Source organism: Lampetra fluviatilis, chromosome 67 (genome assembly GCF_964198595.1).
Source record: "Lampetra fluviatilis chromosome 67, kcLamFluv1.1, whole genome shotgun sequence".
Lineage (NCBI taxonomy): Eukaryota > Metazoa > Chordata > Hyperoartia > Petromyzontiformes > Petromyzontidae > Lampetra > Lampetra fluviatilis.
In genome coordinates, this window is record NC_136341.1 from 6,020,021 (window position 1) to 6,038,931 (window position 18,911).

At 53.3% G+C, this 18,911-nt stretch overlaps 1 protein-coding gene across 1 annotated transcript in view; it reads left to right on the forward strand.

The window, feature by feature from the left end:
* The window catches only part of LOC144952415 (dynein axonemal heavy chain 2-like), a 254,517-nt gene that overhangs the window by 215,727 nt on the left and 19,879 nt on the right, over nucleotides 1-18,911 (forward strand). Inside the window, 3 exon segments of the mRNA XM_078882811.1 lie at nucleotides 4,508-4,697; nucleotides 7,393-7,593; nucleotides 12,530-12,686. Of these exon segments, the coding sequence (XP_078738937.1) occupies nucleotides 4,508-4,697; nucleotides 7,393-7,593; nucleotides 12,530-12,686 (548 nt within the window).

Sequence of the window (18,911 nt, forward strand, 5' to 3'; positions counted from 1 at the left end):
CGTTGTGTGTCGTCGATTGCGTGCGCAGAAGTGGCTTGAGACGAACGCCCCGGTCGTGTGTGCGTGTGTGCGTGTGTGTGGTGCTTGTATTGTACGGTGAACTTCTTTCGCACCCTACGTAGCCAACCGTAGCTAGGTGGAGGTGTAGGGGGAAAGGACAACAAGCTATATGGGTGTCTGTGTGAGTCTGTGGGTGGCTGTGTGAGTCTGTGGGTCTCTGTGTGAGTCTGTGGGTGTCTGTGTGAGTATGTGGGTGTCTGTGTGAGTCTGTGTGAGTCTGTGAGTGGCTGTGGGTGTCTGTGTGAGTCTGCGGGTCTCTGTGAATCTGTAGGTCTTCATGCCCACACAGAATGGAGGCTACACGGGGGATCTTTGTCTTTGTGTGTTCATAGCTGCTGCTGCTCACAGCACTTGCCCCTACAGCCTGTTACAGGCTACACGGGGGATCTTTGTCTTTGTGTGTTCATAGGTGCTGCTACTAACAGCACTTGCCCCGGACAGCCTGTTAGAGGCTACACGGGGGATCTTTGTCTTTGTGTGTTCATCAGGGGGGGGGGGGGGGGTCAGACATTTGTGACGATGTGTGACGAGGGGGGGTGGGGGGGGGGTTTGAGAAATGTGACGTCACATCAAAATGGGCAACTTTAAATAAATATAGAATCATCTTCTTGGTTATTTCGGTAAAGTCATCACGTAGAAGGGAAGTAATAAAATAATAAAAATATAAAACATAATAAAATAATTCTCACGACGTTTCGGCCACAACGCAAGCAGCCGTCCTCAGGTGGAGAACAGGTCTGTCGGAAAGACAGCGTCTGAATGATGTTTTATTTTTATTATTTTATTATTTTATTATTTCCCTTCTACGTGACTTTACCGAAAGAACCAAGAAGATGAATCCCTGCATAATATTTTATTATGTTTTATTTTTATTATTTTATTATTTCCCTTCTACGTGACTTTACCGAAAGAACCAATAAGATGAATCCCTGCATAATATTTTATTATGTTTTATTTTTATTATTTTACTATTTCCCTTCTACGTGACTTTACCGAAAGAACCAAGAAGATGAATCCCTGCTGCAGTCACGAAAGCTTTAAATCTAAATCTAGAATTGTTATAACAACACTAATTTTTATAACAACACTCCTACAACATCAGAGCGCATCGCCACATTCGAAATACGCACTTACAACGGCAATAGTTTAAAGCGATTCGAAGCGCGTTTTATTTTCAAAATGAAAAATATGGTTTTGGGGGGGAGGGGGGTGGAGGGTCAGAGATTTGTGACGTCATTTAAGGGAGGGGGGGGGGGTCAAAAAATCGTCCATAATCGCGTGACGTCATTTATGGACGAACCTCTTGATCGCCGAGAGAGCAATTACCTCCCCGACACAATCCGGCGGCCGCTGAGAAGAGACAAGACGTTGGGAAATGAGTGACACACGGTGACTCACCCAGTGACTCACGGCCTACCCGGCTACCCGTACCCGGCCGCACCAGGGTCACAAACGGGTACCCGTACCCGGCCGGGCCGGGTAGGGTACGGGTATCGGGTAGGGTACGGGTATCGGGTAGGGTACGGGTATCGGGTACCTGATTGCGACCTCTGGGATGAAGGGTACGGGTACCTGATTGCGACCTCTGGGATGAAGCCATGTTGCAGGCGCGGGTGGGTTGATTCTAGGAACTTGAATTGTGAGAAGAGACAAGACGTTGGGAAATGAGTGACAAACGGTGACTCACCCAGTGACTCACGGCCTACCCGGCTACCCGTACCCGGCCGCACCAGGGTCGCAAAACGGGTACCGGTACCGTAGACTCAACACTGCACCACAGACTCAACACTGCACCCGCTGATGTTTAAAACTCGAGTGTCCGTTGTCGGTGTGGGTGCGTGCGTGTGTGCGTGTGTGGGTGCGTGCGTGTGTGCGTGTGTGCGTGTGTGGGTGCGTGCGTGTGTGCGTGTGTGCGTGTGTGCGTGTGTGGGTGCGTGCGTGTGTGCGTGTGTGCGTGTGTGCGGCATTATCGAGATTGATGGAATTTCACAACCCGTAATGTTTCGCCGGGAAATTGCCTCGATTTGGAAATGATAGGGGTGGTGGTGGGGGTGGGGGCGGTGAGGTGTTTTATTTTCTCTCCTCCAGCACCTCCTCCACCTCCACCTCCTCCTCCTCCTCCACCTCCTCCACCTCCTCCTCCTCCACCTCCTCCACCTCCTCCACCTCCTCCTCCACCTCCACCTCCCCTCCACCTCCTCCTCCTCCACCTCCTCCTCCACCTCCTCCTCCACCTCCTCTACCTCCTCCTCCACCTCCCCTCCACCTCCTCCACCTCCACCTCCACCTCCCCTCCACCTCCTCCTCCTCCACCTCCTCCTCCACCTCCACCTCCCCTCCACCTCCTCCTCCTCCACCTCCTCCTCCACCTCCTCCTCCACCTCCTCCACCTCCTCCTCCACCTCCACCTCCCCTCCACCTCCTCCACCTCCTCCTCCACCTCCACCTCCCCTCCACCTCCTCTTGCTCCACCTCCTCCACCTCCTCCACCTCCCCTCCACCTCCTCCTCCTCCACCTCCTCCACCTCCTCCACCTCCTCTACCTCCACCTCCTCCTCCACCTCCTCCACCTCCTCCTCCACCTCCCCTCCACCTCCTCCTCCTCCACCTCCTCCACCTCCGCCACCTCCTCTACCTCCACCTCCTCCTCCACCTCCTCTACCTCCACCTCCTCCTCCACCTCCTCCACCTCTACCTCCTTCTCCACCTCCTCCACCTCCTCCACCTCCACCTCCACCTCCCCTCCACCTCCGCCTCCTCCACCTCCTCCACCTCCTCCACCTCCCCTCCACCTCCTCCTCCTCCACCTCCTCCACCTCCTCCACCTTCTCCTCCACCTCCTCTACCTCCACCTCCTCCTCCACCTCCTCTACCTCCACCTCCTCCTCCACCTCCTCCACCTCCTCCACCTCCACCTCCTCCACCTCCTCCACCTCTTCCACCTCCTCCTCCCGCTCCTCCTTCCCTCCTCCTCCACCTTCTCCACCTCCTCCTCCACCTCCACCTCCTCCTCCACCTCCTCCTCCACCTCCTCCACCTCCTCCACCTCCTCCACCTCCACCTCCTCCACCTCCACCTCCACCTCCCCCCCTCCTCCTCCACCTCCCGCTCCTCCTCCACCTCCTCCTTCTTCCCTCCTCCACCTCCACCTCCCCTCCACCTCCTCCTCCACCTCCTCCTCCACCTCCCCTCCACCTCCTCCACCTCCTCCTCCTCCACCTCCTCCTCCTCCTCCACCTCCACCTCCTCCACCTCCCCCCCTCCTCCTCCACCTTCTCCACCTCCTCCCCCTCCACCTCCACCTCTTCCACCTCCTCCACCTCCCCTCCACCTCCTCCACCTCCTCCACCTCCCCTCCTCCCCCTCCACCTCCTCCACCTCCCCTCCTCCTCCTCCACCTCCTCCACCTCCTCCACCTCCCCTCCTCCCCCTCCACCTCCTCCACCTCCTCCACCTCCCCTCCTCCTCCTCCTCCTCCTCCACCTCCTCCACCTCCTCCACCTCCTCCTCCTCCACCTCCTCCACCTCCTCCACCTCCTCCCCCTCCACCTCCTCCTCCTCCACCTCCACCTCCTCCTCCCCTCCACCTCCTCCACCTCCCCTCCACCTCCTCCTCCACCTCCTCCACCTCCTCCACCTCCTCCCCCTCCACCTCCACCTCCTCCACCTCCTCCTCCACCTCCACCTCCCCTCCACCTCCTCCCCTCATCCACCTCCTCCTCCCCTCCTCCTCCCCTACATCATCTCCACATCATCTCTACATCTCTGAGTCTCTGAGCTAAACTACACAGACTCACACAGAGACCCATAGACTCACACAGAGACCAATAGACTCACACAGAGACCCACAGACTCACACAGTGGCCCATAGACTCACACAGAGACCCACAGATTCACACAGAGACCCACAGACTCACACAGACACCCATAGACTCACACAGACACCCATAGACTCACACAGAGACCCATAGACTCACACAGAGACCAATAGACTCACACAGAGACCCATAGACTCACACAGAGACCAATAGACTCACACAGAGACCCACAGACTCACACAGTGGCCCATAGACTCACACAGAGACCCACAGATTCACACAGAGACCCACAGACTCACACAGACACCCATAGACTCACACAGAGACCCATAGACTCACACAGAGACCAATAGACTCACACAGAGACCCATAGACTCACACAGAGACCAATAGACTCACACAGAGACACACAGATTCACACAGAGACCCATAGACTCACACAGAGACCCACAGATTCACACAGAGACCCACAGACTCACGCAGACTGAACACTCATTTCTTTCGAATTGATGTTTAGTTTGTTGTCCTTCCCCCACACCTCTTCATTCTCCCCCCACCTCCTCCCCCCACCACCTCCTCCTCCCACCACCTCCCCCCACCCCCCCCCGGCCCTCCCCGCCCGCCATCAGAATCGGAGGAAATCCGCAAGATCCGTTCGGCCATCGATGCGGGGATGGCTCAGAACGCCGCCCAACTGCAGGCCTATCTCACGACGTGGGTGGCTTACCGCGAGATCTGGGAGATCAACAAGGATGCCTTCATCCGTCGCTACCAGCGACAGAACCCGCCCGTGTCCTCCTTCGACGGAGACATCGGAAGGTAACGGAGCGAGCGAGCGAGAGAGAGAGAGACGGAGAGGTCACGTGCGTGATATAGCAGACGTCGAATGCCTCGGCCTGGTGCGCAGGAGGTCGTGGGTTCGATCGCGACCCTGACGACGCCTGCTGTAGATTTGCAGTCTGTGTCTCTATCTCATCATCATTATCATCACGGTGGCTATGAGATGTTTACTACCTCGCCTGGTGTACAGGAGGTCGTGGGTTTGATACCGACCCTGACGAGGCCTGCTGTAGATTTGGAGTCTGCGTGTCTCTCTCTCATCATCATCATCATGGTGGCTATGAGATGTCAACTCCCTTGCCCGGTGTACAGGAGGTCGTGGGTTCTATTTCGACCCTGACGACGCCTGCTGCTGTATATTTGAAATTGCGTCTCTCTCTCATCATCATCACGGTGGCTATGAGATTTTGACTACCTCGCCTGGTATACAGGAGGTCGTGGGTTCGATCGCGAGCCTGATGACGCCTGCTGTTGTATATTTGGAGTTTGCGTGTCTCTCTCTCATCATCATCATCACGGTGGCTAGGAGATGTTAACTACCTCGCCTGGTGTGCAGGAGGTCGTGGGTTCAAACTCAACCCTGACGTCTGCTGTATGGGGAGCGGTAGTGTAGCGGTTTGCGCGCTGCGCTACAAACCTGGCAACCCGGGTTCGATGCCCACTCATGGCCAACACCAGTGGCGATTATCTGGACCGGTGCAGGGCCTCTCCTACGTCGACTCAGCCTTAAAATAAGTGCCTGGTACCAGGTTCCCGCTCGCAAAAGAGGTTTTCAATCTCAAGGGATATTTACTTGGATAAATAACGGTGAAAGAACACAACTTAAAAACATTGTCACTGGGGAGACAAAGGCGGCCGGGCGTGGTGTTGGCCACCCACCCCCTCGTGTGAATGAGTGAGTGGAGTTTGTACGATCTCCCCCTGTTCTACAGAGTGAGTGAGTGGAGTTTGTATGATCTCCCCCTGTTCTACAGAGTGAGTGAGTGGAGTTTGTATGATCTCCCCCTGTTCTTCAGAGTGAGTGAGTGGAGTTTGTGTGATCTCCCCCTGTTCTTCAGAGTGAGTGAGTGGAGTTTGTGTGATCTCCCCCTGTTCTACAGAGTGAGTGAGTGGAGTTTGTGTGATCTCCCCCTGTTCTTCAGAGTGAGTGAGTGGAGTTTGTGTGATCTCCCCCTGTTCTACAGAGTGAGTGAGTGGAGTTTGTATGATCTCCCCCTGTTCTGCAGAGTGAGTGAGTGGAGTTTGTATGATCTCCCCCTGTTCTTCAGAGTGAGTGAGTGGAGTTTGTATGATCTCCCCCTGTTCTACAGAGTGAGTGAGTGGAGTTTGTATGATCTCCCCCTGTTCTGCAGAGTGAGTGAGTGGAGTTTGTGTGATCTCCCCCTGTTCTTCAGAGTGAGTGAGTGGAGTTTGTATGATCTCCCCCTGTTCTACAGAGTGAGTGAGTGGAGTTTGTGTGATCTCCCCCTGTTCTACAGAGTGAGTGAGTGGAGTTTGTATGATCTCCCCCTGTTCTTCAGAGTGAGTGAGTGGAGTTTGTATGATCTCCCCCTGTTCTACAGAGTGAGTGAGTGGAGTTTGTGTGATCTCCCCCTGTTCTACAGAGTGAGTGAGTGGAGTTTGTATGATCTCCCCCTGTTCTACAGAGTGAGTGAGTGGAGTTTGTGTGATCTCCCCTTGTTCTACAGAGTGAGTGAGTGGAGTTTGTATGATCTCCCCCTGTTCTACAGAGTGAGTGAGTGGAGTTTGTATGATCTCCCCCTGTTCTACAGAGTGAGTGAGTGGAGTTTGTGTGATCTCCCCCTGTTCTTCAGAGTGAGTGAGTGGAGTTTGTATGATCTCCCCCTGTTCTACAGAGTGAGTGAGTGGAGTTTGTGTGATCTCCCCCTGTTCTACAGAGTGAGTGAGTGGAGTTTGTGTGATCTCCCCCTGTTCTTCAGAGTGAGTGAGTGGAGTTTGTATGATCTCCCCCTGTCCTACAGAGTGAGTGAGTGGAGGTTGTATGATCTCCCCCTGTTCTACAGAGTGAGTGAGTGGAGTTTGTGTGATCTCCCCCTGTTCTACAGAGTGAGTGAGTGGAGTTTGTGTGATCTCCCCCTGTTCTTCAGAGTGAGTGAGTGGAGTTTGTATGATCTCCCCCTGTCCTACAGAGTGAGTGAGTGGAGTTTGTGTGATCTCCCCCTGTTCTACAGAGTGAGTGGAGTTTGTGTGATCTCCCCCTGTCCTACAGAGTGAGTGAGTGGAGTTTGTATGATCTCCCCCTGTCCTACAGAGTGAGTGAGTGGAGTTTGTATGATCTCCCCCTGTCCTACAGAGTGAGTGAGTTTAGTTTGTGTGATCTCCCCCTGTTCTACAGAGTGAGTGAAGTTTGTGTGATCTCCCCCTGTCCCACAGAGTGAGTGGAGTTTGTATGATCTCTCCCTGTCACACAGAGTGAGTGAAGTTTGTGTGATCTCCCCCTGTCCCACAAGAGTGTGCCTGACCCTGACATCCGTGCCCACCCACTGTATTTTCTTCGATTTTCTGTTTCTAAGATGTTTTCTTGTTCATGTTTTTCTTTTGTCTTCGTTGGCGCTTGCACCCGATTCAAGAGCCGAATGGCTCACAGGGCTATACACCTAATCGATGAAACTTGAACAACTTGAACTTGAACCCCACTCCGCCCACCGCCCAGGTACGCCGAGGTTGCCAACAACGTCCAGAAGGAGGAGACGGTGCTGAGCGTCCAGTTCGTACTCCTCGACTGCTCCCCGCTGAAGCTGTCGCTGCTCCGTCACTGCAGCGAGTGGCAGGCCAAGCTCACGTCACTGCTCGCTGACATGGCCGGCGGGCAGCTGCGTGAGCTGCACGCCTACCTGAGCGACAACGGAGAGAGGTGACCAGGGAGAGAGAGAGAGACTGAGGGAGGGCAAGACGGAGCCCCGCGGGCTAAGGTCACCCTCCGACCCGCGATCGTTCCGGCGCTGTGGCACACTGAGGGTGGTGATGGGTGACCCGCTGCGATGTTTAGTACGCTCGCCGGCAACCGGGTGCTCCGTGGAGGCTGAGTTGACCTAGGGGAGGCCCGGGAACGGTTATGATTATACGATAGTTATCTTCAGCGGGTTGTTGGCCGCGAGCGGGAATTGAACTCCCGGTCGCCGGGTTCGTAGGGCAGCGTAGCGCTAAACTCACACTCACTCACTCTGTAGGACAAGGGGAGATCACACAAACTCCACTCACTCTGTAAGACAAGGGGAGATCATACAAACTCACACTCACTCTGTAGGACAGGGGGAGATCATACAAACTCCACTCACTCACTCACTGTGTAGAACAGGGGGAGATCATACAAACTCCACTCACTGTGTAGAACAGGGGGAGATCACACAAACTCCACTCACTCACTCTGTAGAACAGGGGGAGATCATACAAACTCCACTCACTCACTCACTGTGTAGAACAGGGGGAGATCATACAAACTCCACTCACTCTGTAGGACACGGGGAGATCACACTAACTCCACTCACTCTGTAGGACAGGGGGAGATCACACAAACTCCACTCACTCTGTAGAACAGGGGGAGATCATACAAACTCCACTCACTCTGTAGAACAGGGGGAGATCACACAAACTCCACTCACTCACTCTGTAGAACAGGGGGAGATCACACAAACTCCACTCACTCACTCTGCAGAACAGGGGGAGATCACACAAACGCCACTCACTCACTCTGTAGAACAGGGGGAGATCATACAAACTCCACTCACTCACTCTGTAGAACAGGGGGAGATCATACAAACTCCACTCACTCACTCTGCAGAACAGGGGGAGATCACACAAACTCCACTCACTCACTCTGTAGAACAGGGGGAGATCACACAAACTCCACTCACTCACTCTGTAGAACAGGGGGAGATCACACAAACTCCACTCACTCACTCTGTAGAACAGGGGGAGATCACACAAACTCCACTCACTCTGCAGAACAGGGGGAGATCACACAAACTCCACTCACTCTGTAGAACAGGGGGAGATCATGGTGGATATCGCTACGACTGAGTGGTGGTGGCCGTGGCATCGGCGGCGGTTAAAGAAACGAAAAGCGCACGGCGTGAAACGAAACCGCACACAGAGACGGAGAGCGTGAATGCGAGAGGGAGCGAGCGAGCGAGCGGGCGGGCGAGCGAAATAAGAATAATACGTTTGCCTTGTCATAATTGCACGTGAATGCCGGATCCCTGCGGGGCGGGCAAGAGACAGACGGAGGGGGAATGCGAGAGGTCACGGTTGCGGAGTGAAATAAAAAAAAGGTAGAATAAAAATAAATCATCGTCTAGGGAGCATCGCCTTCAGCGGCAGCGGCGGTGGTGGTGGCCAGGACCACGGAGAGTTGGTTGTTATTTTATCGCGGCTGGCGGGCGAGGGAGGAGGATTTTTTTCACTCGTCAGCCGACGACGACACCGCGGATTTTCCCCCCGGGAGGAGATCACGTCTCTTCGCTGCCCAGGCTCGGACGTCAATCACCGTGGGGGGGTGGGGTGGGTGGGGTGGGTGGGGTGCAGTGCAGTGGGGTTATTTTCCAGGGCGGCCGTCGGGTAGATATCTCTCTCTCGCTCGCTCACTCTCACTCTCTCGCTCTCTTTCTCTCACTCACTCTTTCTCTCCATCTCTCTCTCTCGCTCTCTCGCTCACTCTCACTCACTCTCACTCACTCTCTCGCTCGCTTTCACTCTCTCGCTCACTCTCTCTCGCTCCCTCACTCTCTCGCTCGCTCTCACTCTCTCACTCGCTCGCTCTCACTCTCACTCTCTCACTCGCTCGCTCTCACTCGCTCGCTCTCACTCTCTCGCTCTCTCTCTCTCTCGCTCACTCTCTCGCTCTCACTCTCTCGCTCACTCTCACTCTCTCACTCTCACTCTCTCGCTCACTCTCTCTCGCTCCCTCACTCGCTCGCTCTCACTCTCACTCTCTCACTCGCTCGCTCTCACTCTCTCACTCGCTCGCTCTCACTCTCTCACTCTCTCGCTCACTCTCGCTCTCACCTTCTCTCTCTCACTCGCTCGCTCTCACTCTCTCGCTCCCTCACTCTCTCGCTCACTCTCACTCTCTCACTCGCTCGCTCTCACTCTCACTCTCTCACTCGCTCGCTCTCACTCGCTCGCTCTCACTCGCTCGCTCTCTTTCTCTCACTCACTCTTTCTCTCCATCTCTCTCTCTCGCTCTCTCGCTCACTCTCACTCACTCTCACTCACTCTCTCGCTCGCTTTCACTCTCTCGCTCACTCTCTCTCGCTCCCTCACTCTCTCGCTCGCTCTCACTCTCTCACTCGCTCGCTCTCACTCTCACTCTCTCACTCGCTCGCTCTCACTCGCTCGCTCTCACTCTCTCGCTCTCTCTCTCTCTCGCTCACTCTCTCGCTCTCACTCTCTCGCTCACTCTCACTCTCTCACTCTCACTCTCTCGCTCACTCTCTCTCGCTCCCCTCACTCGCTCGCTCTCACTCTCACTCTCTCACTCGCTCGCTCTCACTCTCTCACTCGCTCGCTCTCACTCTCTCACTCTCTCGCTCACTCTCGCTCTCACCTTCTCTCTCTCACTCGCTCGCTCTCACTCTCTCGCTCCCTCACTCTCTCGCTCACTCTCACTCTCTCACTCGCTCGCTCTCACTCTCACTCTCTCACTCGCTCGCTCTCACTCGCTCGCTCTCACTCGCTCGCTCTCTTTCTCTCACTCACTCTTTCTCTCCATCTCTCTCTCTCGCTCTCTCGCTCACTCTCACTCACTCTCACTCACTCTCTCGCTCGCTTTCACTCTCTCGCTCACTCTCTCTCGCTCCCTCACTCTCTCGCTCGCTCTCACTCTCTCACTCGCTCGCTCTCACTCTCACTCTCTCACTCGCTCGCTCTCACTCGCTCGCTCTCACTCTCACTCTCTCACTCGCTCGCTCTCACTCGCTCGCTCTCACTCTCTCGCTCTCTCTCTCTCTCGCTCACTCTCTCGCTCTCACTCTCTCGCTCACTCTCACTCTCTCACTCTCACTCTCTCGCTCACTCTCTCTCGCTCCCTCACTCGCTCGCTCTCACTCTCACTCTCTCACTCGCTCGCTCTCACTCTCTCACTCGCTCGCTCTCACTCTCTCACTCTCTCGCTCACTCTCGCTCTCACCTTCTCTCTCTCACTCGCTCGCTCTCACTCTCTCGCTCCCTCACGCTCTCGCTCACTCTCACTCTCTCACTCGCTCGCTCTCACTCTCACTCTCTCACTCGCTCGCTCTCACTCGCTCGCTCTCACTCGCTCGCTCTCACTCTCACTCTCTCACTCGCTCGCTCTCTCTTGCTCGCTCTCCACGATTGCGTCGTCACGATCACTGAAGGGCAAGCGTTGCAAGGCTGTCGCTAATGATAGCTCAACCAAGTGGCTCAGCGTCATCATCGTCATCACGTGCACATTTGTTATCTCTCTCGCCCTGCTATGCAGGAGGTCGTGGGTTCGATCCCTGACCCTGACGCCCGCTGTATATTTGGAGTTTGCGTGTCTCTCTCTCTCATCATCATGACGGTGGCTAGGAGATGTTGACTACCTCGCCTGCTATGCAGGAGGTCGTGGGTTCGATCCCTGACCCTGACGCCCGCTGTATATTTGGAGTTTGCGTGTCTCTCTCTCAGCATCATCATCATGACGGTGGCTAGGAGATGTTGACTACCTCGCCTGGTATACAGGAGGTCGTGGGTTCAATCCCAATCCTGTCGCCCGCTGTATATTTATAGTCTGCGTCTCTCTCATGATCATCATCACGGTGGCTATGAGATGTTGACTACCTCGACTGGTCTACAGGATGTCGTGGGTTCCATCCCAATCTTGACGCCCACTGTATATTTGGAGTCTGCGTCTCTGTCATCATCATCATCACGGTGGCTAGGAGATGTTGACTACCTCGCCTGGTCTACAGGATGTCGTGGGTTCGATCCCAATCCTGACGCCCGCTGTATATTTGGAGTCTGCGTCTCTCTCATGATCATCATCACGGTGGCTATGAGATGTTGACTACCTCGACTGGTCTACAGGATGTCGTGGGTTCCATCCCAATCTTGACGCCCACTGTATATTTGGAGTCTGCGTCTCTGTCATCATCATCATCACGGTGGCTAGGAGATGTTGACTACCTCGCCTGGTCTACAGGATGTCGTGGGTTCGATCCCAATCCTGACACCCGCTGTATATTTGGAGTCTGCGTCTCTCTCATCATCATCATCACGGTGGCTAGGATATTTAACACGGAGGCTTTCGCGACCAATATCATCCATAATAGAGGTGTTTTGGGTTAGATAGCGTAAATGTATAAATGTTGTGCCGTTAAAACCCGCCACCACCCGACACAGCCAACCAGTAAGGGTTGTCACGTAAACAGATCGTGGCCAATTCGTCACTAGTACAGCACCACCGGTTGTGTGTTGGAGAGCCAAGCCACAACATTTACAATCTGAGCACGACGCTTCGCCTGATGAAGCTAGTCGCAATTGCATGCGAAACGTCGTGCTCAGATTGTAAATGTTGTGTGTCTTGGCTCTCCGTACGTCCGCCATACCTTCACCGCGTGTGCATTCACCGTACGTTCACCGTATGTTCACCGCGCGTGTGTTCACCGCGCCTTCACCTTGCGATCACCGCGCTCCCTTCTCACGTGCGTGCGTTCACCGTACATCCGCCGTACCTTCACCGCGCGTGCGTTCACCGTTCGTTCACCGCACGCTCACCGCACGCCCACCGCAACGTTGTCCACCGCGCGGTTCCGCTCAGCGCCGACTCCCCGTCTCTCCGAACGCGGCAGGGTGAGCCGCCCCCCGCGCACGCTGGATGAGCTGGGGGACGCCCTGCGTCTCCTGGGGGCCCTGCAAGCCGAGGGGCCACGCGTGGCCGCCCGCCTGGGACCCATCCACGAGCAGTTCGCCATCCTGCACAAGCACGAGGTGCCCGTCGACGCCGAGGTGAGGCGGAGGGGGTGGCGAGGGTGGGGTCGGGGGGTTGCATACTGAACGCTACACTACACTCCCCCCCCCCCCACCACCAGCTGCAACACACCTCAAACGACCCTCGCTGCAACTGCCACCAACCGCCACCCACTACAACATCCCCCCACTTCAACCGCCACCAACTGCCACCCACTACAACATCCCCCCACTTCAACCGCCACCAACTGCCACCCACTACAACATCCCCCCACTTCAACCACCACCAACTGCCACCCACTACAACTCCCCCCACTTCAACCGCCACCAACCGCCACCCACTACAACATCCCCCCACTTCAACTGCCACCAACTGCCACCCACTACAACCGCCCCCCACCGACTGCCACCAACTGCCACACACCTCAACCGACACTCACTCCAACTGCCACCCACTACATCCACCCCCCACCAACCACCACCACCAACCGCCACCAACTGCCACACACCTCAACCAACCCTCGATCCAACCGCGACCAACCGCCAACCACTACAACATCCCCCCCACTTCAACCACCACCAACTGCCATCCACTACAACCGCCCCCCACCGACCGCCACCAACTGCCACACACCCCAACCGACCCTCACTCCAACCACCACCAACCGCCACCAACTGCCACCCACTACAACCGCCCCCCACCAACCGCCACCAACTGCCACTCACCCCAACCGACTCTCACTCCAACCACCACCAACCACCACTAACTGCCACCCACTACAACCACCCCCCACCAACCACCACCAACTGCCACTCACTCCAACTGACCCTCACTCCAGCCGCGACCAACGCACCTGTGAAGGCCGTGGCACATGACAGGGGGGGTGGCCAGCACCACGCCCGGCTGCCTTTGTCTCCCCCCAGCGGCGATGTTTACCACACACACACACCGTACCGCACCGCACGAGGTAAACTCATTTGAGGCTGAGTCGACCCAGGTGAGGCCCAGGTACCGGTTCAGACAATCATCACTGACCCTTGGCCATGAGCGGGAGTCGAACTCGGCTCGCCCGGGTTTCGTAGCGCAGCGGCGGTGCCAACCTACGCCGCACAACCCACCTTTATTTATTTAGTAATTTAAATATAAATATACATTTTTAATTGAAACTTTCGTGACTGCAGGAATTCATATTTTTGGTTCTTTTGGTGAAGTCACGTAGATAGAAAACGAAACATTTTATGAAATACAATTTAAATAATTAAACGTAATCAATTATAACAATAATAAATTGAAAGACCGCTTGTGTTGCGATCGGAACGTCGTGGGATTTTTGCTTTTATTATTTTCAATTAATTTTTTGATGCTAATTTTATTTTACTATTTAACAAAAAAACTAATTATTGTGAGGTTGTTTTGCTTTTATTATTTTCAACGTTTTTGTATTTTTTATGCAAATTTTATGTTACTATTTAACAAAAAAAAACGAATTATCGTGAGGTTGTTTTAGCTTTTATTATTTTCAACGTATTTGTATTTTTTTTTCGAATTTTCTTTTACTATTTAACAAAAAAACGAATTATCGTGAGGTTGTTTTGCTTTTATTATTTTCAATTTATTATTTGTATTTTGTTATTTAATTAGATTATTTCAATGTAAAATCTTATAGTATTATATATCTTTTTTATTTTATTTCTTACATTTTTTGTTTTCTACCTACGTGACTTTACCGAAAGAACCAAAAATATAATTTATATAAATACATCGCCCGCTGTCCCTATGTCCGTCTGGTTTTGGAAGTATTTGCTCCATGTGAGCGAGTGGTGCGGTGTGCTCACGATGAAGATGACCACACGGCAATGGATTTGCCGTGTTGGGGAGGTGGGGCGTGGTGGGTTGGGGGAGATCCAGCGGTCGTGATTGCAGTGTGTGTGTGGAGATGGTGTGGGAGAGAGGGGAGGGAGGAGAGGGAGAGTGTGCGGGGAAGGATGGGAGAGTGAAAAGAGAGATGGGAGATGGGAGAGAGAGCGGGGAGAGAGATGGGGAGAGAGAGAGACATCTCTGTTGCCATTCATTCATTAGGCGTTTAATTTGCAGGGTCTCCAGCCCCCAACTGATTCCCTTCCCCCTTGACAAAATCACGCGCACCGACCCTGCCGCGACACACACAGACACACACAGACATACACAGACACACACAGACACACACAGACACACACAGACACACACAGACACACACAGACATACACAGACACAGATACACACAGACACACACAGACATACACAGACACACACAGACACACACAGACATACACAGACACACACAGACACACACAGACACACACAGACACAAACAGACATACACAGACACAGATACACACAGAAACACACAGACACACACAGACACACACAGACATACACAGACACACACAGACACACACAGACATACAGACACACACAGACACAAACAGACATACACAGACACAGATACACACAGACACACACAGACACACACAGACATACACAGACACACACATACACACACAGACACACACAGACATACACACACACAGACACACACAGACACACACAGACACACACAGACATACACAGACACACACAGACACACACAGACATACAGACACACACAGACACAAACAGACATACACACACACAGACATACACAGACACACACAGACATACACAGACACACACATACATACACAGACACACACAGACATACACAGACACACACATACACACACAGACACACACAGACACACACAGATACACACAGACACACACAGACATACACAGACACACACAGACACACAGACATACACAGACACACACAGACATACACACACACAGACATACACAGACACACACAGACATACACACACACAGATACACACAGACACACACAGACACACACAGACATACACAGACACACACAGACACACACAGACACACACACACAGACACAAAGACAAAGGTTCCCCGTGTAGCCCACGCAGTGCATATTTGGAGTTTGCATGGATGTCTCTCTCTCTGTGTGTGAGTCTCAATCTCTCTGTGTGCCGCCAAGAAGGATCTTTGCATACTCCCTGGTTCTTTCTAGAAGGATCTTTGCCTGAAACGTTACCTGTGGCTAGGAGATGTTGACTACCTCGCCTGGTGTACAGGAGTTCGTGGGTTCGATCCCGGCCCTGACAATGCCTGCTGCTGTATATTTGGAGTTTGCGTGTCTCTCTCTCTCTCATCATCATCATCACGGTGGCTAGGAGATGTTGACTACCTCGCCTGGTGTACAGGAGGTCGTGGGTTTGATCCCAACCCTGATGCCTGCTGCTGTATATTTGGAGTTTGCGTGTCTCTACTCATCATCATCATCATCATCACGGTGGATAGGAGATGTTGACTACCTCGCCTGGTGTACAGGAGGTCGTGGGTTCGATCCCGGCCCTGACGATGCCTGCTGCTGTATATTTGGAGTTTGCGTGTCTCTCTCTCTCATCATCATCATCACGGTGGATATGAGATGTTGACTACCTCGCCTGGTGTACAGAAGGTCGTGGGTTTGATCCCAACCCTGATGCCTGCTGCTGTATATTTGGAGTTTGCGTGTCTCTCTCTCTCATCATCATCATCACGGTGGATAGGAGATGTTGACTACCTCGCCTGGTGTACAGGAGGTCGTGGGTTTGATCCCAACCCTGATGCCTGCTGCTGTATATTTGGAGTTTGCGTGTCTCTCTCTCATCATCATCATCACGGTGGATAGGAGATGTTGACTACCTCGCCTGGTGTACAGGAGGTCGTGGGTTTGATCCCAACCCTGATGCCTGCTGCTGTATATTTGGAGTTTGCGTGTCTCTCTCTCTCATCATCATCATCACGGTGGATAGGAGATGTTGACTACCTCGCCTGGTGTACAGGAGGTCGTGGGTTTGATCCCAACCCTGATGCCTGCTGCTGTATATTTGGAGTTTGCGTGTCTCTCTCTCTCATCATCATCATCACGGTGGATAGGAGATGTTGACTACCTCGCCTGGTGTACAGGAGGTCGTGGGTTTCATCCCAACCCTGATGCCTGCTGCTGTATATTTGGAGTTTGCGTGTCTCTCTCTCTCATCATCATCATCACGGTGGATAGGAGATGTTGACTACCTCGCCTGGTGTACAGGAGGTCGTGGGTTTGATCCCAACCCTGATGCCTGCTGCTGTATATTTGGAGTTTGCGTGTCTCTCTCTCTCATCATCATCATCACGGTGGATAGGAGATGTTGACTACCTCGCCTGGTGTACAGGAGGTCGTGGGTTTGATCCCAACCCTGATGCCTGCTTCTGTATATTTGGAGTTTGCGTGTCTCTCTCTCTCATCATCATCATCACGGTGGATAGGAGATGTTGACTACCTTGCCTGGTGTACAGGAGGTCGTGGGTTTGATCCCAACCCTGATGCCTGCTGCTGTATATTTGGAGTTTGCGTGTCTCTCTCTCTCATCATCATCATCACGGTGGATAGGAGATGTTGACTACCTCGCCTGGTGTACAGGAGGTCGTGGGTTTGATCCCAACCCTGATGCCTGCTGCTGTATATTTGGAGTTGGCGTGTCTCTCTCTCTCCCGGTCCTCCGGCTTCTCCCATCCACATTTGGAATTGATGTCAAGCGCCGAGCGGATTTCGATTATTCGGCGGCTGCTCTAAATTCCCACACGATGGTGGTGATGGTGACGACGCCGCCACTTAGTGTGAGCTGTCCTTTGTGGTATCGGGGTCTATCTTCTCAAATTTCAAGTTAAATTTATTAGGTATAGAGCCCTGTGAGCCATTCGGCTCTTGAATCGGGTGCAACCGCAACAAACAAACAAACAAAAACATGAACAAGAAAACATCTTCAAGTGCTTGATAAAGCATCAACTTGATACAGCAAGCGTGCTGTGACGGTTCCACCTGAAGACGGAAGCTTGTGTTGCCTCCGAAACGTCGTGATTTTTATTTTATTTTACTTTTATTAATTTCAATTTTTTACCTACACGGTGACTTTACCGAAAAAAACCTAAGAATACGCTGTTGTTGTTGTTGCTATTGTTAGCTCTAACCCACAGGCCAGGTCGCACTGTAATTAAAGGTGACATTGGAGTAATGCGTAAGATCTTTTTTTAAAGAGATGTTTTATTTAACTTTTATTTTTTTTTACCTCCAGCCATGAAGACGAAATGTTCCGTTCCCGGCTGGGTTTCTGTAGAGCTGAGCTCGGGGAATGAGTTTATATTTTAAGTTCGAAAAATTATTTTGAGCACGTATTTCAACTTTCTTTCAAGGGCAGTGCCTAGACAGAGGTCGTCAGGTTCAAGCCCTGGGTCTGGGTGTCTCAGTGGGTTCACGATGACCTGGTCGGAGACACTGAGATGCTGGGTTCAAGCCCTGGGTCTGGGTGTCTCTCTCTCAGTGGGTTCACGATGACCTGGTCGGAGACACTGAGATGATGGGTTCAAGCCCAGGGTCTGGGTGTCTTAGTGGGTTCACGATGACCTGGTCGGAGACACTGAGATGCTGGGTTCGAGCCCTGGGTCTGGGTGTCTCAGTTGGTTCACGATGGCCGTGTCAGAGACACTGAGAGGCTGGGTTCAAGCCCTGCGTCTGGGTGTCTCAGTGGGTTCACGATAGCCGTGTTGGAGACACTAGGAGGCTGGGTTGGAGCCCTGGGTCTGGGTGTCTCTCTCACTCCATCTCTTCTCTAGCCCATGCCGCGCCCATTTAGCCCCCTCTATCCGGCCGAACAAAAGCTGTTTAGGCATGCGGTGATTGGGCATGCGGGCTACATGACCCAGCCAGCGCAGCCTTGCCTGCCAGAGGAGCTCACCGATGGGACTTTGTCCACATCTTTCAAGGATTTGTGAGCTCCTCACACAATCCAGCCTGCAGGTTAAACCCAGGATGGATCGTAGGCAGGCCAGCCTGAATTTTTCCAACCGGCAAAGATGCTCCATTAGGGGAGTCCACGTTTCACAAGCGAAGAGAAGGGAGGGCATGACCGTGGCCGAGAAGACCCGACGCTTCGTGCGGAGCGACAGTCCAGGTAGCTTCCACACAGCGTTACGCAGCCGATGAAAAGATATTGACTAATACGGAGTGAGACCTCTGCTTTCAAACCGGAACACGCACACATGGACACACTCACACACACTCACACGGACACACGCACGCACAATGACAAAGATCCCCTGTGTAGCCTTTACAGACTGTTGGGGCAAGTGCT